General features: G+C 43.2%; 1 protein-coding gene across 3 annotated transcripts in view; it reads right to left on the reverse strand.

The window, feature by feature from the left end:
- The window catches only part of IL17RB (interleukin 17 receptor B), a 321,832-nt gene that overhangs the window by 94,325 nt on the left and 202,215 nt on the right, over positions 1-25,292 (reverse strand). For all 3 annotated transcript variants that reach the window (XM_078661590.1, XM_078661589.1, XM_078661591.1), the window contains 2 exons: positions 13,556-13,689; positions 10,583-10,709 (listed from right to left, as the gene is read on the reverse strand). In XM_078661590.1, coding sequence (XP_078517716.1) covers positions 10,583-10,709; positions 13,556-13,689 — 261 coding nt within the window. The remainder of the gene's footprint in view (positions 1-10,582; positions 10,710-13,555; positions 13,690-25,292) is intronic.

Consider the following 25,292-nt stretch of genomic DNA (forward strand, 5'->3'; position numbering starts at 1 on the left):
TTGCACAATGAACTCACTGGAAAAGTCAGGTGCCTTAAGCACCGGTGCTGTGCACATGGCAGTTTTGAGGGTGTCAAAAGCAGTTTGACAGGCCTCAGTCCAATTCACTTTCCTGGGCTGATTCCTAGATGTCAGCTCTGTCAAAGGGGCCACAATGGTGCCATAGCCTTTGACAAACCGTCTGTAATACCCAGTGAGACCAAGAAAGGCTCTCACCTCCGTCTGAGTCTTGGGGGGTTCCCAAGCCAGAATGGTATCAATTTTTGCCTGTAGGGGCGCCACCTTGCCGCTCCCCACCTGGTGTCCCAAGTACACCACAGATCCCTGCCCTATCTGGCATTTACTGGCCTTGATAGTGAGGCCTGCCTTCTGCAGAGCCTTCAACACTTCAGTGAGGTGTTGCAGGTGTTCCTCCCAAGTGGAGCTGAACACCGCAATGTCATCCAGGTAGGCTGCGCTGAATTGCTCCAGCCCTGCCAGTACCTGGTTGACCAATCTCTGAAATGTGGCGGGGGCATTTTTCAACCCAAAGGGCATGACACGAAACTGGAAGTGTCCTTCTGGCGTTGAAAATGCTGACCTCTCCTTTGCCCCGTCAGTTAAGGCAATCTGCCAGTACCCTGAAGTCAAATCAAAAGTACTCAGGTACTGGGCAGCTCCCAACCGATCCACCAGCTCATCAGCTCTGGGGATGGGGTGCGCGTCAGTCTTGGTGACCGCATTGAGCCCACGGTAGTCCACGCAGAACCGAAGTTCTGGGGTGCAACCGGGGGTAGCAGCTTTCTTAGGCACTAAGACCACTGGGCTAGCCCAGGGGCTGCTGGAGGGCTCAATAACCCCAAGCACCAACATCTTGGAAACTTCTTCCTTGATGCTAGCTCTGACCTTGTCAGCCACCCTGTAAAACTTCTGTTTCACAGGCATGCTGTCTCCAGTGTCCACGTCGTGGACGCACCACTTGGTGACACCTGGGGTCAGGGAGAACAGTGGGGCGAACTGACCCAAGACTTGGCGACAGTCCTCCTGCTGTTCTGGGGTCAGGGTGGGGGAGAGGACCACACCATCCACTGACCCATCTTGCTCCTTGACTGCCAGGAGGTCAGGGAGAGGATCACTATCCTCCTCCCCTCCAACATCTGTAGCCATGAGCATAGTTACTTCAGTCCTCTCAAAGTGGGGTTTGAGGCGGTTCACATGTAGCACTCTCAGGGGCTGCCTGGGAGTCTTCAGGTTAACCAAATAGGTAACCTCGCTCTTGCGCTCCACCACCTCATATGGGCCAGACCACTTGTCACGGAGCGCACAAGGCTCCACTGGCGCCATCACCCACACCTTCTGACCAGGTTGGAACTCAACCAGAGAAGTGTTCTGGTCATACCACCTCTTCATTTCCTCCTGGCTAGCCTCCAGGTTCTCTTGAGCGAGCTTCCTGAAGCGCTTGGTCTGGTTGCGAATGGCCAGCACATAGCTGAACACATCCTGAGGGGTTTTCCCACGGGATTTCTCCCACCCCTCCTTCACCAGAGCCAGAGGCCCTCTGACAGGGTGGCCATACAGCAACTCAAAGGGACTGAACCCTAAGGATTTCTGAGGCACCTCCCTGTAGGCAAACAACAGGCATGGCAACAAGACATCCCATTTCCGCCTCATGGGCTCCTCCAGGCCCATGATCATGCCCTTCAATGTGCGGTTGAATCTCTCAACCAAACCATTTCCTTGAGGGTGGTAAGGAGTGGTGAATTTGTAGGTCACCCCACACTCACTCCACAGGGACTTCATATACTTAGAAATGAAGTTTGTCCCGCGGTCCGAAACGACCTCCTTCGGAAATCCCACCCGGGAAAAGATCCCCATCAGGGCACGGCCCACCACTGGGGCGGTGACTGTCCTGAGCGGAAGGGCTTCCGGGTACCGAGTGGCATGGTCCACCAAGACCAGGATAAACCTGTTGCCTAGGGCCGTCTTGGGATCCAGGGGCCCCACGATGTCAATGCCCACCCACTCAAAAGGGGTGCTCACCACGGGAAAGGGTTGGAGGGGGGCCACGCGCCTCCCTCCACTCTTGCCACTGGCCTGACAAGTCTGGCAAGACTTACAAAAGGCAGAGACATGCGTCTTCATCTGGGGCCAGTAGAAATGGGTGACAAGCCTGTGATAGGTCTTGTCTTGCCCCAGATGTCCTGCGAGAGGCACGTCATGAGCCAGACCCAGTAGGAGGTTCCTGAAGCGCTCCGGTACCACCAGCACACGGGCTGCGCCGGGCTCAGCGAACTTAGGCTCACTATAAAGTAAGTCATCCTCCCAATAGATCAAATGCTCCTTGGACCCCAGGCCTGCGGCCTGGTCGGCAGCCTGCTGCCGCACACCAATGAGAGAAGGGCACTCCTTCTGAGCCTGGCAGAATTCCTCCCTGGAGGGACCACCCTCTTGCTGCCACTGGGACAGCTCAGGCAATTCCCCTAGTTCGGCCACCTGCTCCCCTGTAGGTTCCAGGGCATCCCCCTCTGGGTCTGCCTCCTCCTGGACCGTGGGAACAGTGGGGGCCGGTTTCCCGCGCCCTCTACCCCTTCCTCTCTTGGCAGGTCCCTGGGCCACTGTTCCAGGCTCCAGTTTTGCTAGACCGCCCTCTCTGGCTGTCATTGCACGGGTGGACACACAGATCCACGCAGGCAAACCCAACATCTCCAAGTGAGTCCTGTGCTCCACCTCCTTCCATGGGGAGCTCTCCAGGTCATTACCTAATAGACAATCTACAGGCAAGGCATCACTTACAACAGTCTCCAAAATACCGGAGACTCCTCCCCACTCAAATGGAACTTTCGCCAGCCTGCAGTAGCGCACTGAACTGTCAGCTGCCACCACAGGCCGGAGTACCTGGGGAACAATTTGCTCTTCAGACACCCACTGACACCTAACAGATGTCACGCTGGCCCCTGTGTCTCTCAGAGCCTCCACCACCTGTCCGTTGATGGTCACCTTCTGCCCGTATTTCTTAGTGTTTTGGGGCAGCAAGGTTTCCTGGGCCATCTCTTGGTCTCCTAGAGAGACAAGGGTCATCAATGCTAACCCCTCCTCCCCACTAGAAATCAAATCCCCTCCCAAAGCTACACTGGCCAACGCCGGAGCTGGAGCTGCAGCACCAGTGGGTGCTGATTTCTTCTTTGGACAGCTTGGAGCAATGTGCCCCACCTCCCTACATGCATAGCAAGTGAGGGTCTTCTTGTCCTGCGGGCCCTTATGGGGCCAGGACTTCTTAGACTTGGGGGGTTGAGACACCTTCTCCTGGGAACTACTTTGGGGCCCTTTAGAAGACTCCTTTTGATTACCCGTGTCCCCCCCACTCTTCTGCTGGGGACCCTGTCCACCTTTGGCTGGGGTACTTACCACCCCCTTGTGGACCCTGGTGCTAGTCCACCGGTCCGCCTCTTTAGCAAGCTCACTGGGATCAGTTAACTTACTATCCAAAAGATGCTGGCGCAGCTCTGGGACACACAAACTACTTAAGTGCTCCCTACTAATCAAGTGACACAACCCCACATAATCAGTAACTTTGCTGCCCTTCATCCAACCTTCCAGTGCACGCGTGTACATACTCACACACTCCACCCAAGTACTTGAATCAAGCTTCTTGAAGTTCCTAAACTTCTGGCGGTACTGTTCAGCAGTGAGCCCATACCTGAGGCACAAAGCCTCCTTCATGGCGGAGTAGGACAAAGCATCCTTTGCGTCTAAGGGTGCCAAAACATCCCTCCCAGAGGCCTCAAAATGCTTCCACAATCCTGCTCCCCAATTCTTCTTAGGCACCTCATTCATCTGTAAGGCAAGTTCATACGCTCTGAACCACGCATAAATATCCTCACCCTTCTGATAATTCTGTACCAGATCCTTTGGTATGTATACCTTACCCGCCTGTACTGGTTGTGCGCTGCCACCATTGGAACTGGACCCCCTCTCTTTATATTTGAAGTCCAACTCCTTCATGCTCCTCTCATGAGCCAATTGGAGCTTCTTTTCCTCCAAAGCGAGAGCATGCCTTCTCTCCTGTGCCGCTCTCTCCTGCGCCTCTTTCTCAACTTCTAGGCGCAGTCTCTTCTCGTCGGCTTCCGCTTTGAGCTTCAAAAGCTCAATCTCATGGGCCCTAGCTCTCTGATTCTCCTCCACCTCCTCTGGAGAAATAATCCTACTGGAGTGGGTGCTGCCGGCCCTAGACGCTGGCTTCGCCACTGGCAAATCACTAGGCAGAAAAACAATCTCCTGTGCGCCACCCTCTTCAATAGTAGCTTCTAGTTCACCATGTTTGGCCTCCCACCAGGCCCTCAGAGCTGTCCGTAGCTCTTCCTTATTTGCGCCACCCCTTACTGGGCATTCAAGCTGTCTGCAGACTTTTCTCAGTTGCTCCTTGTTATAGGTGAGCAACTCGTTGATGTCAAATTCCACTTCCACTTCTACATTCATGCTTTGCGCGTTCTGAGACATGGTACCTCCTACCCTTTTTCAACTAAAAAGGTTTCACCAAAAAGAAAAAAAATCTTGCGCAACCTGTTCCGCTAAACTAGACTAGTGATGTACAAGAAATCACTGCAGGTCAAGTGCAATTATTAGTTCAAAATCCGCACCGCGAGCCACCAATGTTAGAACCGGGAGTCTCTGGTTGGCAAAGGTAAGTACCTTGGCCCAAGTAGGGACCCCTAGTTCCGGTCAGGGCGACGGAATAACCCTCTGAGATAACCCCTGCTCACCCTCTAGGTAGCATGGCGCGAGCAGTCTAGGCTAAACTCGGAGGCAATGTGGATAACATTTGCACTTAACACAGCAACAATCCCCAATCCACCACAAACTGAGACCACACAGGTAAGTATATATAAAATATAACTTTATCTAGTTTCAGCAGGTAAATGAAGCAGTTGCATGATAATCACTTCTTTAGAACACATAGCATTTTAGCTTAAAGGTTGCACTTAATTTCTAGGATGGTACTTGTAAATAGGCAGTTCTGGTCATTCAAAACAATAGTCTCAGGTTCCAAACCAAAAATAGTCTCTAGTCTCTTAAATCAGTAGGTAAGAAAATATGGCCACTGATTCATAATTGTGATGCTCTCAACATGAGCAAAGAAAACAATCCCAGCGTATGAGCTATGCCAGGGAATCAGCCCCTCAAGCACTGGACCTCAAGCGCTGCAGATGCACCTCACCGCGCGGCCCAGGGACTCTCCTGTCTGCCCCGGGACAGCCTCACTCGTTTTCAGGCTCCGGGCGCACCTCGCCCTGCAGATCTCTCTCGTCCCCCGCCCCGGCCGGTCCCCTTTCCCCTCCCGCCCGCTCTCGACACTCCAACGAGCGGCGGGGGAGGAGGTGAGGCTCACCTGGTGTGGGACGGCAGGCCAGGGGGGACGGGACGCGGTTCGAATCCCTCGGCGAGGTCAGCTCACCTTTTCCCGGGCCCGGCGGTGATCACGGCAATTCTTCGGCACCTCCCGCAGCTTCAGCGGAGGCAGCCAATCCTGTCGCGGCCCTCAGTCGAGCCCCTCTGAGCGCGAGGCCGCCAACCAATGGCAGCGCGGCCTCGCCGATGACGCTCCGCAAGCTCAGCCAATCACGGCACCAGAACGCTGATGACGCTACGCCGCACGGGCCAATCCCGTCGCGGCGTTGGTGAGGGGGCTCGGCTCCTTCGACCAATGGGAGCGCGGCGGCTTCGATCTTCGGCCCCGCAGCTCCTGGTCACGAACGGCAACTTCTAGGGGTGATCCTGGCTCCGGGCTGCGGCGGTGATTTGGCGGCAAAGGGTTTTACAGGGCGCTGGTCAGAACTAGACCACCCTCTCGACCTTGCCACCACCTGGGAGCAGATTTCACGAGGGGAGGCTCATCAAGCCTCCGACCCTCATGATTAATGTGCCGATGAGCACACCGATCCCGTCCTCAGGCTCCGCAGTCCAGCACCACGCGTCTCGGGTCCCAACAGCACGATTTTTCAGCCGTTTTCTGGGATAGCTTTAGGAACCTTTAGTCCTGGGTTCCCAACAGGAGGCCAGCTCTTCTCAGGCCCTTGGAGATTCAGTTGTAGACACAGCACACAGCAGAGTCTTGGCAGTTTCAAGTAGGCAGGGTCACAGCACACAGCAAAGCCCCTTTTCTTCTCCTCAGCTTCCAGGTAGACAGTAGAACAGGTCAGCCCTTAGAGCACACAGCAAGGCAGTCTTCCTTTAGTTCCCTAGCCGTCCTCCTTCCAGCAGAGGTTCCTTCTTGGTTGCACAATTTCAGAATCTAATCTTCTGTAGTCAGGGGTCCTTCCCTTATACCCCTCAATGTCTTTGAAGTCTTTGTGCATGGAGGCCCTTGGTCCAGTCTAAACCAGTTCTGGGGGTTGCGGAGCACTGAGGTGTCTCTGGTTTTCTTCTTCCTGTCAGCTTCAGGGCCAGGGGGGTCAGTTGACCACCAGGAGAGAGCTAACGTGGGGGAGGTAGGCAGGCGCAGCTCAGCACTTATCAGGCATTCCTTCCTCCCTTCCCCCAGGCAGGCAGATGTGCCCTTTCATCCCCGGGATGGCTCCGACCCTCTCCTCTGGGGCTCACATCCAGACCAGGCAGGCATTCCACAAACCCAGGCACACAGAAAGGTTTAGACAAGAGAACAGCCACTTTCTAAAAGTGCTATTCTCCAACACAGGATTTAAAAACACCCTTCACTAAAAGATGTGTCATTAAATTCTGAGTCCAGGGATATCTTTCACTTATGTCCCATCTTGTTCCTAGGGGAAGATAGGCTGGTATCACATGGGCCCAGCCCCCTCCATGTTACTCTATGGAGCAAGATAGCCTTACAGCAGTGAGCACACAAAATGGCTGCAGCCCACTACCAGAGCATATTACCTGCACTAGCACATGCTCTACCTTATCCATACACTGCACCCTGCCCAGGGGGGTACCTGGAGCCTTCCATAGGGGTGACGATTTGCACAGACAGGGAAGGGTTAGGCCTAGCCAGTGGGGACACTGGCCAGGCTGTCGTGGCAGTCACTGACTGCACACAGGCCCTGCGCTGGCAGGCCTGAGTCGCCCTTTTAAAGCTACTCATGTGGGTGGCGCAATCTGCGCTGCAGGCCCACTAGTAACATTTGTCATCACCAGCCCTGGCACACACAGTGCCCTCTACTAGGGACTTCGTGGTGATACAAATATGCCAATTAGGTATACTCAATCAATATCACAATTTACAGAAGGAGCACTTACACTCTGACACTGATCAGCAGTGGCAGAGTGTCCAAAGCATCTAAATCAGCAAAAACGAAATCCAGCACAGCATCAACACACATGAGTCAGAGGCAAAATATGGGGGAAGAACCACGCCAAAAGGTGTCAGGTCTAACAGTTATCTTTTTTATCAATAAGTCCCAGTATTCTCAGCCCACTGGTCTTCCTGATAAACACTCCTTTTTATCTGGTATGATTCGTATCTGGCGGAATAAAAGAGTTAATATACAACCCTCTTTTTTATTTTGTTTGATTCCTACCCAACTACAAGAAAGAGTTAGTATATCACTCTCTTTCATTTAGTGAGATCCCACCCAGCCAAAATAATTTAAAGAAGTAATGAAGGGTATGTAGTAGCTTCTCATTGGCAGTGCATCCAATGAATTTTTGTTAGACTGTTTTAAGCATAGAATTATGTGTTGCAATCTCACTCACATCTCAATACCCACTCTCACATCTCATTACCTCTCACATTCGCTCTGTGGGATTTTGACTGGTTTAGAGGGCTATTAATGGATTAAAAAAGTAAGAGTGCAGCACTTCTGGTGGTCACAGAGGAGCTCAAAGCTATACTGGATAACAGAGGCTCAGCTGCCATCCTACTACTGGATTTAAGTGCGGCATTCGACACAGAGTATCATAAGATCCTAAGAGATAGACTTTGCAAGGTCAGAATTCAGGGCACAGCATCAAATTGGCTCACCTCATATCTGGAAAACAGATCCTACCAAGTCATGGACAACGACTGCCACTTTGACAGCTTTCCGACTATTTGTAGTGTCCCTAAGGGATTGTCTCTCGTCCCCACATTGTTCAATATATATGTGCGCCAGCTTGCAACCTTAGTGCAAGATGTTTAACCTGTCAGCGGTCTCCTATGCGTTTGACACCCAGCTGGTTGTTTCTCTTACAGAAGACCATAATCCAGGTAATAAAGGTTTGGCACCCTGTTTGGATAAACTGCACCATTGGATGTCTGGTTGAATGGTGATAAGACGGAATTAATGATCCTTGGAAACCAGGCCATACACAGACCTCTGATCAGCTGGCCTGTTGACATGCAACCCCCCCCCCTCATTCCCAATCTGGTGATAAAAATGTGGGTATCTGGTTAGACAATTTGCTAGCAATGGACCACCAAGCAAATACATTGTCTGGCATCTGTTTCTCTTTACTCCGAATGCTCAGGAAGATACTGGTTTTGATCCCAGAGCATCTAAGGAAAATGGTCATTCAATCCCTCATAGTTTCCCATCTGGATTATGCCAACTCACTTTATGTGGGCGCTCCCAAATACATAATAAAGAGACTTCAGATTGTGCAAAATGCAGCTGCAAGGCTCCTTCTAGAGGTTCCTAGCTGTGTCTCCACAAGAGAACCCCTCAAATAGCTGCATTGACTCCTAATTGAGGAAGGATTACGTCTAAATCCCCCTGTATTGCTCATAGGGACATAAATAACAAGGGCCCAGTAAAGCTCAGAGTGTTGGTAACCATTTATGTTTCAACTAGACACCTGAGATCCTCGCATCTTCATTTCCTTAGCACAACCAGGGTAAGAAGGATGAGATGGGGAGGAAGATCGTTTGCACTCGTAGTACCGAAGTTGTGGAACCATCTTCCACCCAGTCTCAGAGCACCGGAAAATGAACCTTCCTTCAGGAAAAAACTTTTCCCGTTAGTGTACCAGAGGCCCTACTCTCAGCACAGTACTCACCAGCACAGGGAATACTTTGGGTAGTCATGCGCTTTACAAAACATAAACAGTGCTATATTCAAATGTTATAATAAACAATTCCTATACATAGATAGAGGGTTACTCACTGACTCCTTACTGAATATTATGACATTTTAGGGTTGGTCAATCCTGCCAACAGCATAGTACCTCATGCAACCTTTAAACTTTTGAATTACACCTGATTCATGTGTAGCCCATCATACTAAGGCATCTTAAATTTGACGCTTGAAGCACGCTAGACTCTGCTTTTTTGTACTCTTTGTCCTACTATGGTAGTGCTGCAGTTTTGTGGACATTCGTGGTTGCCCAATGTCCCCATTGCAAATGTCTCACTTTAAGTCAGTCCTAACCTTTTTGACAGATATCATATTGTATTCAAAGACTTGAATGTTTGCTGAGAACATTGTAACTATATGCTCAAAAACTCCAGCGGTAAAATGCAGTTGGGTAAAATGCAAAGATTAGCTGAAAGTATCCAATATATCAATGGGAAACCTTGCAGCTGTTAATTTTCAGCACTGAAGTGGTGATAACGGCAGCCACAGAAGACCTCCATCTGTATGCTGACTGCAGCAGTGTCAGCGCCCTGCTTTTATCTAGATCTATCTGCAACATTTGACTCGGTCAACCACTAGCTCTTGCTACACACATACATATACTGTTGCCTTTGCAGTAGCATCAACTGCCAGCAGTGTATTAATGCGTATGATTTGGGAACTTGCATTTCTAGAGGATAGAAAGTGTCTAACGCCTGCTTTTGTGTGGTGGTATACTGATCCTTCATTTAGGTTTAATTTTGCGAGAAAACTGGATGAGTTATTGCCACAATGGACACAATGGAACTAATGTCGCAAATCGATAGTACCACATATCTGACATCACTATCAAAGTTCAAATATTGGAATACAGTCATTTCTAGCGTGAACCCTAACTTTTTAGAATTTTGCCAATGACCAGTGTATGCTAAATAAGCATTCAATATTCCCCTTTGCTACAGTAAATCTCATTTTGATTTTCTGTACGTGGTCACTTGAAAACACTACCAGTTTTGCTATTCAGGCACATTGCTTTTCGATGTGAACCTCGCATCCAAACAAATTTTATTTTAGAACATTCAGTTAAAGAATGCATAAGTTACTCACACACAGCAAACGCTTTTGTGTCCTCATTCTAACATATTTTATATATTATTTAAATTATATTATGGATTGGCCGCCTTTTGCATGTGCACAATCTGTGCAATTTTGCTTGGTCATATTCCTTTGAATACTTTGTTATCGACTAACCATTTTCGAGAAAAATTATGCAGAACATGAACACTGATGCTCTTCCAATTTGGCAATTTTGCTATAGACTGTTTATATAAAATCAATGTATTTAAAAAAAAAATAATAATCATACAATTTAAAACAAAGTAATTATTACCTGATGCTGTGATAACACTTGTAATGTTTTCTATTACATATGTGTCTTCGATTGAATAATGGCTTATGGAGGGATCACGAACTTACTTGTAAACAATCATTTGATGAAAAGCAAAATCACAGATAAAATAATTCATTTTAATGTTGGTCATAGACTAAAGTAGTACCTGGTGAACTGTACTGGAAAGTCTTTTTTGGTGGATCATCGGCTATCTTTGCTACTGGTATATTGTAAGCACTGATTAAATAATCAGTATCCGGTTTTACAGGAAATGCATCATGGCAAAATTTCCACTAGAATAGAAGAACAAAGAACAATTATATCTATATTTAAGGTAGTTGCCAGCTAATTTTGTTTTACATTGGTCTTTTGTAAAAAATATATTTCAAGAAAAGTGAACAAATTAACAAAAACTTGTGAATTGCAAGCCAGAACCAAATCTTTAATGTTATTACCCAAAATAATTATGTAAACTTTCTTGTCATTACACATTCAAAAGCCACACACATATAACTTTGACTATTCATTGGCAAAAACAAAAGGTGTTGCTTTAACAGTAATTTGTGACTGTCCCTGTTATCTTTTCCAGTACCAGGTTTTTTTGTAATGCTCTTGCAACCAGCCACCCTCAAAGATTAAAAACTGTTGTTTTCTATATTTACAAGATGGTCGCCACATTGCGTTATGCAACATGATGATGCAATGTGATAGGTGTCTGGAATGTATAGAATAATTGTTTTTTCTTTTCCTTTCAAACTCCTAAAGTGGGTACCAAGTTGTGTTGCAATGTACTGACGCATTATACAAGCATCTTGCATTGGTAAAGACAACTGAGGCAGCAAACTTGGATTAGAAGAGAGGTTGGCAGCTCTGGAAGGAGCAAAGACAATGAATAGGGGATGTAAAGCGGGACGGAGCACAGGAGAAACAGGGGGGCATGGAGGAGCTAATATAAAGTCAAAAGCAGAGTGTGACTATTGATTATATTTATTGTTGAGACATGAACGATATTTTATTGTGCAAAGATGTTAAACGGGTTTGACAATACTGTGATATAGACTTTATGGAGCATTTCTCCCAATCAATGGAGGGATTATGTTTTATGTCTGCAAATATTCAATGAGCTATGGTTCTGTGAATAGTATTTGCAAGGCTAAAGTGGAGGGATTTGAGAAGGACTTTTTGATTTGGGCTCAATAGAATTATTTCTTCTTGATTAGAGCTCTTTAGAATGCTAAATAGTTTACAGGCTGTCTGTTGTGGTGAAGAAGGTAGCTGGAATTGAGAATGTGGATTTGGAGAAATAAGGAACTGAGAACCTTGAAGCTCAAAAGAGATCCCAAATGAATATATGGAGGAAATGCAAGGGGTGATCATAGATTGCAGTTGGCTATCCACTTATGCTAGTGTTGCAGTATACACCCTGAATCCCTAAATGTGATCACTTCGGCTCAAGAAAATCAGCCTAAATTATTTGTTGGCCATTATCTTCCACAAGAATATCTATAACTGTTACCTTTCAAAGACTAAGGTACAAATTAGGAACGTGTTTTGTGGGGTCTGTTTTCTTTCAGGTTTTCATGTTATATATTTCGAATAGGGTTTTATTTTAAGTCCCTGACTCCATTATTTCCTCTGGGAGTGTGTCAGGACTTATGATTGGCCATGTGTGGTGCGTGACTTAAACCAAGGCTGGGCTGGATTATATTTACTACTGATTGTTCACCTTTAGGACTGTAGAAACTAAAGAAGTGTAGTTGTGAACAGCAACAGACTGTTTCTGGTTCTTGCCTCTTTCTGAGTGGGTGTTTGCAGTAGTGTATCCCTGCCTAACCCCCTCTCTACATTTCCCTAGCCTCTCTCATTTTGTGGTGAGTGTATCCCATTTTTCAGCCACTTCCTCTCGTCCATCCCACATACACACCTAAATAACATGCTTATGAGTGCAGAGATCACCGCTACATTGGCAGAGAACTCCACGTAGAAACAACAGCAGAGGCGTTGGTCTCCACACGTAGGTTAATAAATAGCATTTTGTAGTACATCAGTAGCACTAATGCAGCACTGTGGGAAGGCATTCCATATCTGGCAGCAACAACTTTAAAGGATTTGCCTCCCATTTGTGCACGTTGGGAATCTATGGACCTGCAAAAGGAAGGCATCTAATGATTACAGTGTGGGACCCGGGACATATTATGAGAATACATTTGAGGCTTGATGGGCATGGCATAGTACCTTAAAAGTGGTCCTCTGTTGCCTGGGGCAGGCCAGCAAGCTAAGCTGCCCCATTTACACCTAGATCTGGAATAAGAATGTGCCAAATAGTGTAATTTTGTTCCTGCAAATTACGCAAAATATCAGGAAAAATATGCAATATTATATGTAAAAACAATTAATTCACTATGGGGCATCTCAAGTGAACAGTGTAAGTGAGGGCATACTTTGCAAGATACTAACAAGGGAACTGGTTCACGTAGAGAGTGTATCTTGTGGCATATTTTCTACTTAAAGCTGTCTTCAGCGAAACTGTTTCTGCTTCAACAAGTCCTCTGCAGAAAACAAATGAGTAACATTTTGCACTGGCTAATTTTCAACATTTCACATATTTGCATAAATTACGAAAACGGAAGGGAAAACGAACATTTGTGTCTGTGCAAAATCTGGAAGTGGATGCCCCCTGTGCTTTAAGTCAAGATCTTTTCTTAAGCAAATATAATAAAGACGAAGTGTAGCACCATTGACTGCCATGATGCCCTCCCGTAGCATGCATGCCCAATTTGTCAGGATAAGAGTAGTACACTGCATCAAGCTTTGGCAAATCCAAAGAAAAACAAAACAAAACAACGTTTATTTTTGCTTTTACGATAGATTGTATCCTTCAGACAGGTTTTGAACTTAGTAGAAAATGAAGAACTCAAATGAATTATAATTTTTGGAGAGGCTGTTATGGGTCAATGAGATGTGCAGGATCGTACGCTTTAGGGAATTCTACTGTCTTAGAAGAGTTTATGAACATTTTTGTCAGTCACTACACACCAGTTAAGGAAGGCAGCTGAAGATTCTGTACATTATGCTGAATTCAGGTAACATTTAGGAATCAAGTCATCAATTCTACTTATTAACGTTTACAAAGTCTTACCAGGTCGCCATTCCGACTGGTTGAACGTTCGAAGGGCTCTGTGTAATCGCACCGAATAGTGAAGCTCTCGTCCGCTGCGTGGTCTTGAACTATTTGCAGTTCGATAAAAGTGGCCTTCAGGTGTGTGATGCTTCCTAGAATTAAACATTAATGATGAAAAAGTAGTGTTCCATGGATCCCCATAAACCGTAAGCCATGCTGTCAGACCACTTTGTAATTATGTATAATTAAATCACGAGTGAATGAGATTTGAGTGCCAAGTAATCAGACCTATGTGTGCTGAACGTTGTTTTGTTAATTTTCTGAAATCCAATAATCTTTTATCGTCGTAATGCGTTTTTTATTACAGTTGGTTCTACCCCAGTGCATATTATTATCTGTCGTGTATTTCAAGTAGAACTTAGGGGCATATTTATAATAAAGTGGCCGAGCACGGGTTAGCTCCAAAACAGCTAACGCGTGCTCCTTCACTTTGGAAACACAGGGATGCGCCTTATTTACAAAAATACGGTGCAGCCCTGCATTTCTCCCAGTGCTGGAACTAAATTTAGCTGCCTAGAGCCAAAAGCAGGCACCCTTGCACCACTCTGCAAGAGTGCCTGCGTTGAGGGAATGATTGTTTATGTGCAGGAAGGTGTCCCTTCCTGCACATAAATAATCCAGAATGGCAATGTGTAACTTCTATGTGGGCTGCACACATAGTAGTGGCAAATCGTTATTTTGGTGATTTTTAACTTCTATGTGTGCTGCACACATAGTAGTTGCAAATCGTCATTTTTTTTAAATGATTGTTTACGTGCAGGAAGGGACACCTTCCTGCACATGAACAGTCAATCATTGCGATTTGCTGTTTCTAAAACACAGTAACAGCAAACATGAGGTGTAATAAAGCATTTCTCCTCCATTTGTTATGTTAAGACCAGGTTTTCCCTGGTCTTAATTTTGGCACTGCCTCCTATTTACGCCACCCTTGTAAATAGGGTGCAGTATTAAAATAAATGGGTGTTGCGGCGGCATGGCCACCACAACACTCATTGCCAGCCCTCTCATGCTAAGTGTAGGATGAAAGGGCCGTATTTACAAGGCGGCATTAAGCCACGCTAAGTGGCTTAACGCCTCCTTGTAAATAAGGCGAAGCCCCTATCGCCAGAGGAACTTCAGAAAAAGTGATGTTCTTGTGGCGATAGGGGCTTGTAAATATGCTCCTTAGTGTGCTGTTGTATTCGAAAAAACATGTGGTGGTCATCAGACAGTGCATATAAGTCCGACTCGTGGAAAAATTTAGAGGCACTTCTAGCTTCTAAGTGACTTTGAATCATGTTATTTGGTCGACCCTCTGATTTCTGCTAGTCCTGAAGGAACTTCTATCTTAAAACTAAAACGGATAGTATAATTTGTCTTGTGGTCTTTATTATCATTCGTGAGGTCATGAACAGGGCAATTATGTTTGTGTAGATAACCATACCTGGCAAATTACATTGGTCCTTGGGTTTGTGGATTGCAATCATAATCTTCCTTCAATCTGATCCATAACTTACCTTAAACGTTTTGATTGTTATTTTTTGGGGGGTAGAGGGTTAAATAGGAATGTTCGAACAAGTGCTTAAATTTGACTTTACCTGTGACCTCAGTATTTCTTGGACATGTACTGCAGTGTTCCCTATACCCGGCCCCCATGTCTTCAGAATGCATTGATTGAGCTCTGAAAACATTGATTGAGCAATGAACATATGGTGTAACCTTTGACAGTGACCAGAACCCAATCCCTGCCACCCCTATCCCTGAGTCCACAAGGCACACTGCCCAGCAACACCATGTATCTGGGTCTTCATACTCCTTGTGGGCGCTGGGCACTGGGTGTGGCTTGGTTGGTACATGAGCCACACCCAGTCCTCATACTCTATTAGCCCACCAAGCACTTCCTTTGGATCACTGACAGAATATAGAATACAAGAATATCGATTTACCAGAATATCAAAGTAAAAATATAGAATGACAGAATATCGACTCCCTATCTACAAACAGGTAAGTGCAAAAATATAGAATAAAAAATATTGATGCTAAAAATATAGAATGCTAAAATATCGAATTTTTTAAGCGTCTTAAAAATAAAAAGTCAAAGGTTTTTATTTGTTTTGGTACTCAACTGAGGACCACAAATATTATGTTGAACAATTTACAAAACAATTCATTAAAAATGAATACAATGATAAAAATGATTTTAAAAATTTATAAAATTTGTAACATACAAGTTCATTTGGTGGATATTTGCACACCGATAATAGTTCTTTTACTGTTGAAATCCTACTTTTGCGATATATATGATTTAGATATCTTGACCGAGCTTTAACTACATTAGGATTAGGGCATGCGAATAAGAGATGCTCGATGTTTTGGTCACCCCCCTGACATAAGGTACATAGTGAGGATCCACCAGGTGACCATCTTGATGTAAACGTTAGCACTGGTAGAATTCCTAATCGCAACATTGTAATTGCCCTCCTTGCACCGTGTGTTAAGCAAAACCCTATATATGGCTGTACCTGCTTATACTCCAATGATTCTGCAAAAAGTTTGTAAGTAGTTAATTTGTTGCAATGAGCGTGGTCAAGTTCAAAGCTCAGTTTAGGAGTAAAGCATTTTAAAAAATGTTTCAGTTGCAGGGTTGACCAGGTAAGCAAAAGATCCGGGCTAAGTTTGGCAATTTGAAATGCCATGGTCATATTCTGATAAAATGTTTGCTTTGAGGCATCTGATTCAAAAATCTCAATTTTTTGCAGGGAGCGTAATGATTCTTTTTTTGCATGAAGAAGATTGTAAGCCCATCTAATAACGTTAGCAATGGCTACCGCGTAGGAACTAGTAAGTGAAAATTCTAGTCTCAGAGCTTGGACTGGCGTAGATTGTGAGACCTTCAAGATTTTTTTCAGGATTTTCCCTTCTTTTTCGTCCATATATGCCCATTGTTTTATAGGAATGTGCTCTGTGGCATAAGATAGAACAGGGGGGGTTTTTACTCTGTATATTTTTAACAGTGAAGAGAGGTGCCTGTTCCCTGTAGCTGAGTAAAGTCTTGAAAGGGCACCAGCATATAGTTCTGATTTTCTTTTTAGGTTATTTATTTGCTTTGTATTATTTAGATTCTTCGAAAGTATCCTACCTAGATAGGTATATTCACCGACTTCTTCAACCTTTTCTTCGCCTAGCCTCCAGCAGTACTTAGCACTTTGTTTTTTACCAGAGAAAGAGACTACTTTTGTTTTCGTTAAGTTAGGAGTTAGGAAATTATCCTTTGAGTATTTATGTAGACTGTCTAGGAGCTTTTGTAGACCAAAGGGCGTAAGGTCCAACATCACGATGTCATCGGCATACAGTAGGGCGTGTATGCTGTGTGCAGCGATCTTTGGAGGCAAACTTGAACCTTGTTGTAATTGATGTGGTAAGTCGCTGAGATATAAAGAGAATAATATCGGAGCTAAAAGGCAACCTTGTTTAAGTCCATTTACAGTTTTAATTGTTCTAGTCAAACCTTTTTCACTCCCCATTTGTACTTCACACCATGTGTTAGTGTGGAGATTAATTATGATCTGCAACAGTTGTTCTGGTATTCCTATTCTCCTTAGTTTATTCCATAGAGTAGGTCTGTCGACACGATCAAAGGCAGTAGAGTAGTCAATGAACGCTGCATATACAATCTGGGATTTCCGCACTATGTATTTGTCAAAGATGGTCTGGAGAGTTGAAATATTGTCGATGACAGAATGATTAGGTCTAAAACCTGCTTGAAACATTGGAATTAAACCTGACGAGAAGGCCCAGTCTTTTAATTGATCTAAAATCTCAGCACGAAAATTTTCCCTGTAGCATCCATCAGTGCTATTTGGCGGTAATTGCCGGCGATGTTTTTGTTCCCCTTTTTATGGATAGGGATAATAATACTCCCTTGCCATGACTTTGGTATTTTCCTAGTTGTAAGGATATGGTTAAAAAGGGGTGATAGCATCAGACTCCACCCCTTGGGGTCTGCTTGCAGGACCTTGATGGGTATTTGGTCAGGGCCGGAAGCACCAGTGCTTTTCGCTTTTCGAATATGCATTGCTATAGAGAATGCTGAGGTGTATGTGATCTGGGAATTGTTTTTTCCCCATGGTAATACCGGCGTCCATTTCATCATAATTAGTTGGATTTGCCTTATAGAGATCATTCAAGTAAATTTCCCAGTCATAAGGAGAGACTGGAATAGCTTGAAGTTTCTTTTTCGTTCCAGTTATTTTAGCAATTAAAGACCAATATTCTCTCTGGTTGTATTTTTTGGCGGCTATTTGGATATCGACCCAATTTCGATCTTGCAGCGTTCTTTTGTGACTGTACTTCTCTCTTCGTAGTTGATTTTTTAGTTTGTTTATTTCTGCCTCAATTGATGGAGAGTAGCTCAAATATTGTGCACGTATAAGTTTGTTGAGTATTTTTGCAGTTGGTCTATTCCAATTCTTATTTTTCTTATTCTTATTATTGTTTATTAATGAGTCCCGTTGTGATTTATCTAAAAGAGCACCTTTAAGTGTGTTAACTATGTATTCAAAGTTTATTATAGGGTCGTCAGAGTTTATTTTTGTTAGAAGTTGAGTATTTGTAATCAACGCAGTTATATTGACCAAGGTTGATGAAGACCAAAATATCCGCCTCTGATCAGCATTTATCACTATAGTGCTGTTATGAAATGTAATCTGGCTTGTAGAGGAGTGATTAGCCATCCATTGAGTGGATATTTGTAGTAATGCGTGGTCGCTCTCTTCGGTAAAGTTGGATTGCAGGTATACAACTGTCTCCTGTAGTTCCATATCACAGATTATATAATCAATGATTGAAAGGGTTCCATTTCCTCGTCTAGTGTATGAGGCCGGTATGTCTCCTTCTACATTGCCGTTCAATATCATCCCGTTTAAATTTGGAAGAAATGATAGTAGCAATTTGCCTCTTTTGTCCGAGTTAATTCCTTTAGGAAACTTTGGAGAGGATATTTCCAGTGACTCTTCTTTATAAAGATTTATCCACTTTCTGATTTCACAATTGGAGATTTTTCCGTTAAGATCGCCCATGATTAGATATGACAGATGTGATTGGTCTTCAATTAACTGAGTAATTCTTTCCATTGTATCAACAAATAATGCATCTTGGTTTGTGCCAGGTGGAGCATATACATTGAAGAGCAGGATTGCCTTTGGTGGGGCCGAAATGTGTATTTTTAATGATACCTTAATGCATTGCAGATTCTCAGAATTGGTCTCCACAATCCTTTGATTCCATAAGTATTCCTCCCTAAGCAGAATTGCCAGGCCTCCCTTTGCCTGGCCCCGTTTAGTTGCTTTTGCCGGAACATCGTATACATAATAACCTTTGTGGAAGAAAGATTTTGTTGCCCAGGTTTTCTGTAGAATCAAGATATCTGGTTGATTTATAGTAGCTTCAGTCATTTTATTTTTAGATTTTCCAGCCATGTTCCACGAGTTAATCTTCAAGCCTTTGTTAAACAGTAGGTTTTTGGCCGTTAAAGATTTTATTGCTGTTTAGTGTCTCCGATACCCAGGCCCAAGGCTTTATAATTTTTTCAGAGACTTTCACTTCTAAATCTTTGCACCAGACTACCCTTTCTCCGTTGTTCACAAAGATTTTCATGGAGTCCTTCCCTGTGTGAATCGACCTATGGTCTACTGGTACTGGAATGTATTTGTGCATGCTCAGGTTTGACCAAAGAGGACTGTTCGACCTTTTGTAAGGTTTATTTTCTTCCGGGTCAGATATTTCAATTACGTCGTAACCACATTTATGAAGTATCTCCTTTTCTCTGAGAATAATCCCGGGTAGAACTGATGACCAAAAAGATACCGTCGCTATTTTGTTATTTTCTTTCTTGGGAAAGATCACCAGATCTATTTCTTTACTGGTCAAGGATTGCAGTGGTAGTATTTGTTGGAGAAGATTTATTATCCTTCCACGATTGAGTGGAACGTTATCAATAGGAAAAAGTTCTTCGAATTGTAAAGAGTTTAGACGATTTTATGTCCCCACATAAGGATTTATTCTCGTCACCTTCTCCTATTCTTTTATTTCTATACCCTATTTCAGAGAACAGTGTGGACGGTAAATATTCATGAGCTCTTGGATTCAAAGTTTGAGCTTTCCATGAGATTTTTCTGTCACTAATTTCCTCTTTTTGTCCAGATAAAGAAGTCGACTTTCCTCTTGGTTCTCACAGATTTTTTGAGGTGAAGTAGGTTTTTGAAATTTGAGTTTACGAGTTTTCTTTTTATGGATTCTTCTTATCGGTTTTTTTCTCCTTTTTTTTCTTCTTTCTTCTTGGATTTCTGATGTTGTAGAAACTATTTCGTCTTGGTTAGCGTCAGATTTATGTTTAGTGATGTTTTCCTGGTCATTTTTATCAAGGATGATTTTGTGCGGATCCGTTTTTTTAGAAAAAATAGCATACTGTTGTACTTTTTTTGGGAAATCTTCTTTGAAGAGTTTCTTTAGGGAGAATATAGGAGTTTCTTTTTGGATATCCAAATTTTCCTTTATTTGTTTTCCTGTTTTTTCTATTTTTGATGTTTGTGTACTAACGTCACATTTTATTTGTGTCTGTATGAATTCATCATTTTTAATTAAGTTATTTTTTTGCAGTTGCGTCATATCAGAGATTTGTTGTTTTTTCATGCTTCGGCTGATTCTTTTTTCTTTTTCTCCTCCACTAAGAACGTTAGTATGCCAATTTGTACATCTAAAGTTTGATCCGAATTTTCCAGGATGTGTCCTAAAAAGGAGAGGACTGATTCCAAAATTTCCTGTAGAGTAAAGAGAGCCTTTGACATTGGATTTTCAGAGTTTGTGTTAATGACTTGTTTAGGAAAGAAAGGGTCCAGTGAGGAGTCAAGTGCAAGATCTAGTTCTGGTAATTTTTCCTCAGAACTATTTGAAGGTTTATCTAAGTTTACCTGTACATCAGATATATGGTCCACTGACTTCAGTTGGGATCCTTGAATAACATCAGTATGATCTGGACTCCCTGTCCATTTTATTGGAGTTGAAGATGTTAAGTGGGTCGGATCTGGCTCCAGGGATTGTAATTCATGTGATGAGCAGTTTATCTTTCGGTTAGATTCTAGAGCAAGCATACTTAGATTGTCAGTGGAGTGTTGGTTCAAAGAGTAATGCATTTTTTCCTCCTTATTTTCAATGGAGTCCAAGTTTTTTTCCATTTCCGGTACATAGGTAGATAATTCCCTGTTTAATGTTAGAGCAGAAAAGTAATTACTAATTGCCGGGGTCCCAGTTATTCGACCTTGTTTTATTGCTTTGGCGGAGGATTTCCTGACTGCTTCTTCGGTACCCATTCGCTTCATAAATATGGTGCGAGATCTTAATTTCTTGAATCCCATTAGGTTTTCCTGGAATGAGTCTAGTAGTTGTAGACAACAGCGCTTTCTCCGGTGACTTTTAAAGCGTTTATTATTAAGACTTCGACGCAATTCACCGTGAGGTTTCGTGTCAGTCTCGGGGACCTTGTTATTACACTTACCGCTATGGCGATCACAAATGATACTTATCACACAGATCCCTAGTGTATTACAAATGTAGAGGTAAATGTTAATAGGGTGGCCCGTCCCGTCCTAGTACGTCCCCGGACGGCCATAGACGGCCCGCTCTTTGCCCGGGCTTAGCCCGGTGTCCCGCGAGACGGTATGTATGTTGTATTTGTACTTGTGAGGGCGGCCGTGGGCGGGGCAGGCAGGGGGCGCAGAACGGATTTGGTCAGGTCTCGCAGGGACTCCTGGAACAGTGAGTCCCTGCAGCGCTCCACCCCTGCAGCCTCTCCGCGCCGCGGCAGCTGGGAGATGTTTCTTTCCAGGAGGTAAGGACAAGGCAGCACGCAGCGGCTCCCGCACAGCGGGAGCGGCAAGTTGTAGAGTAGTTGTAGTTGCCGGCAATGCTCCAGCAGAGCGAGCAAGTAAGAAAAGGTTTTTGTATCAGGCTCCAAACGATTTACAATTTGATCACTAAATGATCGGTGCAAGCCCCTTTTCTTTGGTCAGCCGGCCGTGGGCGGGGCAGGCAGGGGGCGCAGACCGGATTTGGTCAGGTCTCGCAGGGACTCCTGGAACAGTGAGTCCCTGCAGCGCTCCACCCCTGCAGCCTCTCCGCGCCGCGGCAGCTGGGAGATGTTTCTATCCAGGAGGTAAGGACAAGGCAGCACGCAGCGGCTCCCGCGCAGCGGGAGCGGCAAGTTGTAGAGTAGTTGTAGTTGCCGGCAATGCTCCAGCAGAGCGAGCAAGTAAGAAAAGGTTTTTGTATCAGGCTCCAAACGATTTACAATTTGATCTTGGTCTTAAAAATAATATAACATTAATTAAATAATAAATATAATTAAGTAAAACATACTCAAAATTAAGTAAAAAAAGTCAAGATTAATAAATTAAAAATGTAATCTAAAAAAACATACATTTTTTATATATATATTAATTTAATAATAATAAAAAGTAATTATTATTTATAATTTTAAAATGCTAAAAACATATTTTAAAATATTATTACATATATATATATATAAATAAACATATATAAATATACAAATTAATTATATATGTTAAAACATTAAAAAAAAATTCTTAATATTTAACAGTACATTAAATATAACAATAGTGAAAACGCTACATAACGTATGGGATAAAATTACTATTCCCACTCCAGTGAGTGCAACGGTAGGGAAAGTGTTGGATAGCGTGTGGGTAAAAATTACTATTCCCACTCCAGTGAGTGCAACAGTAGGGAAAGTGTTGGATAGAGGGTGGGTAAAAATTACTATTCCCACTCCAAACAGTACAACAGTAGGGAAAGAGTTGGATAGCGGGTGGGTAAAAATTACTATTCCCACTCCAGCGAGTAGTACAGTAGGGAAAGTGTTGCATAACGGGTGGGTAAAATTACTATTCCCACTCCAGTGAGTGCAACAGTAAGGAAAGAAATGGATAGCAGGTGGGTAAAAATTACTATTCCCAGTCCAGTGAGTGCAACATTAGGGAAAGTGTTGGATAGCGGGTGGGTAAAAATGACTATTCCCACTCCAGTGAGTGCAACAGTAGGGAATGTGTTGGATAGCGGGTGGGTAAAAATTACTATTCCCACTCCAGAGAGTGCAACAGTAGGGAAAGCGTTGGATAGCGGGTAGGTAAAAATTACTATTCCCATTCCAAACAGTGCAACAGTAGGGAAAGTGTTGGATAGCGGGTGGGTAACAATTAATATTCCCACTCCAAACAGTGCAACAGTAGTGAAAGTGTTGGATAGCGGGTGGGTAAAAATTACTATTCCCACTCCAGTGAGTGCAACAGTAGGGAAAGTGTTGGATAGGGTAAAGGTTAAAAATGACATACTTATAAATTAAAACATTTTTGTAATTAAATAATGAATTATTCATAAATTAACAGTAAATTCATTAAAAATACCAATAAATAAAAATTAATAATAGCTTTAATAACATTAAATCACTTCCACCCTATTCCCTCAATAAACACACATCCCACTCCACATAAAATTTCACATAATTAATATAATTATCAATTAATCAATTAATATAAATTAATTACCAATTAATGATTAAGCAACAATAAATTAATTAGCAATACCAATAAATAAAACATATCAAAAAGTATTTACCAATTAATATTTAATACAATTAATATAATTATCAGTTAATTAAATAATAAAAAAGTTATTACCAATTAATAATTAACAATAAATTAATTATCCATACCAATGAATACAATTTAATAATTACTTAATTACAATTAAATTACTTCCCACCCTAGTCCCCTATAAACCCACAACCCGCTACGGAATAAAATTACACAAAATTAATTAACAAATAATTAATTAATTCAAATAAAATCTTAATTAATATATTCTAATTAAATTACTTCCCACCCTATTCCCCTATAAACCCACAACCCTATACGGAACTAAAATACGCAAAAAATATGTAACATAAAATTCATTACTTTAAAAAAATTCCAACATACATTACAAACATAATATATACTTTTAACACATATACTGACACTTAAAGAAAACACTAAAAAAAATGATATTTTTAACAACTATATTATGACTTTTGATATTACTAACTTCGATAATAGTAAAAACGATATTTGTTGCCTCCATTTCGATATTATGCACCACGATATTATTGTAAGTCGATATTTTGGCAATTCTACATTTAAAATTTGATATTTTGCCAACTCAATATTTAAAATTCGATATTTAGACTGTTCACCACTTCCTTTGTTGTTGCGCAGAGGGTTCTGGAAGCAAGGCCTGGCATTTCACAACACATTAAGAACACTTTCCCTGCCTAAGAACTGTAGGAAAGAAACCTCACTGGGAGGCTTGGGAGGCTCTGGACGCTAACGGTAACCTTTGGCCAAGATAAGGGCCATCTGCCTTGGTGTTAGCCCACTGAGCACAACAACCATACATGCCCAGAGGACCCTGGGTTAAGGATGCAGCCTTCAGGCCCACCATGTCACCTTGGACAGAGGGTACAGGCATAAGAGGAGTGGGTGAAGTTCATATTCCCCAATTCCAGTGCCCCACTAACTACACCTTCTCTCTTGTGCCCAAGGGCGAGGCTGAAGGCCTTGTTCATGAGGCTCTTGAGACAGAGGAGTGGGCACAGGTTGCGGAAAGGCTATACTCTAAACTACTGAAGGCATTCCCTCTGAGTTCAAGTGGAAGGGTGAGTAGACATGTGACATGGCCCAAGACAATGGCCTATTAGGCATATTAGGCATGGCCAAATCATTATATCCCTCAGTTGTAGGTACAAAGATACCTGTGTAGACAGTGGTGCTACCGCTTTACCAAATACAATAAATATGTATGAGGTATTAGGGGTGAGTGGAGGTTCAGTACCTTTTATCTTCTATATTTGTAAATGATATCAGAAATCACATCACCGATGAGATCATTGCTAACTTCATGTATTGTATGACCAGGGACATCATCGATGAAATCACTGTAGCCAGAAAGGGTTGTTATTTTCCATGTGTGTGCAGAGACCATGTAAATGTAGTCTTCTTACTGTATGTTGACAGTGGTGCTCAAATATGTGATTTCATCAAGAGTGTTATTTGTGACATTGGTCTGTGTCCATGAGAAGTGCGCTCTGGGAGTAGTGTCTGCATATATTACCAAACATAGGGCATTTAATTGTTTTTTAGGTACTAAATCATAATATCTCTTTTCAGGGAATTGCATAGATCATCTATATTGTTCGCTAATTACTGACGTTAGTATAGAGCCATGGAAAAACATACATAAGAATATATTTTAGTTAGGCCCTAATATCCATATAATTTTAAAAAATACAAAAGTCCAAGAAAACAAGTCAGGTGAATGGACGTGTTGATCTAAAAAAATGAGTGGTGTGTAAAAGTGTGTGCTTTAAAGTGCATACATAAAAAATAAGACACAAGTTACAACAATTATACATGTTCACTTTTCACAGGCATCTCCGAGTACTTATGGAATTGTCATCACCATTTGACCTGAAGTCTGCCACAGAACGGAAAAAAATCAGTGCCCATACACAGGCAAGAAAAAATACACTTTCTGACCGCCGTCAAGCTGGTTGCATTGTAATAATGGAAGTGGGACCACAGACTCCTTGTCGGGCAGTCCGTTTCGG

This window comes from Lissotriton helveticus, chromosome 9 (genome assembly GCF_964261635.1).
Source record: "Lissotriton helveticus chromosome 9, aLisHel1.1, whole genome shotgun sequence".
Lineage (NCBI taxonomy): Eukaryota > Metazoa > Chordata > Amphibia > Caudata > Salamandridae > Lissotriton > Lissotriton helveticus.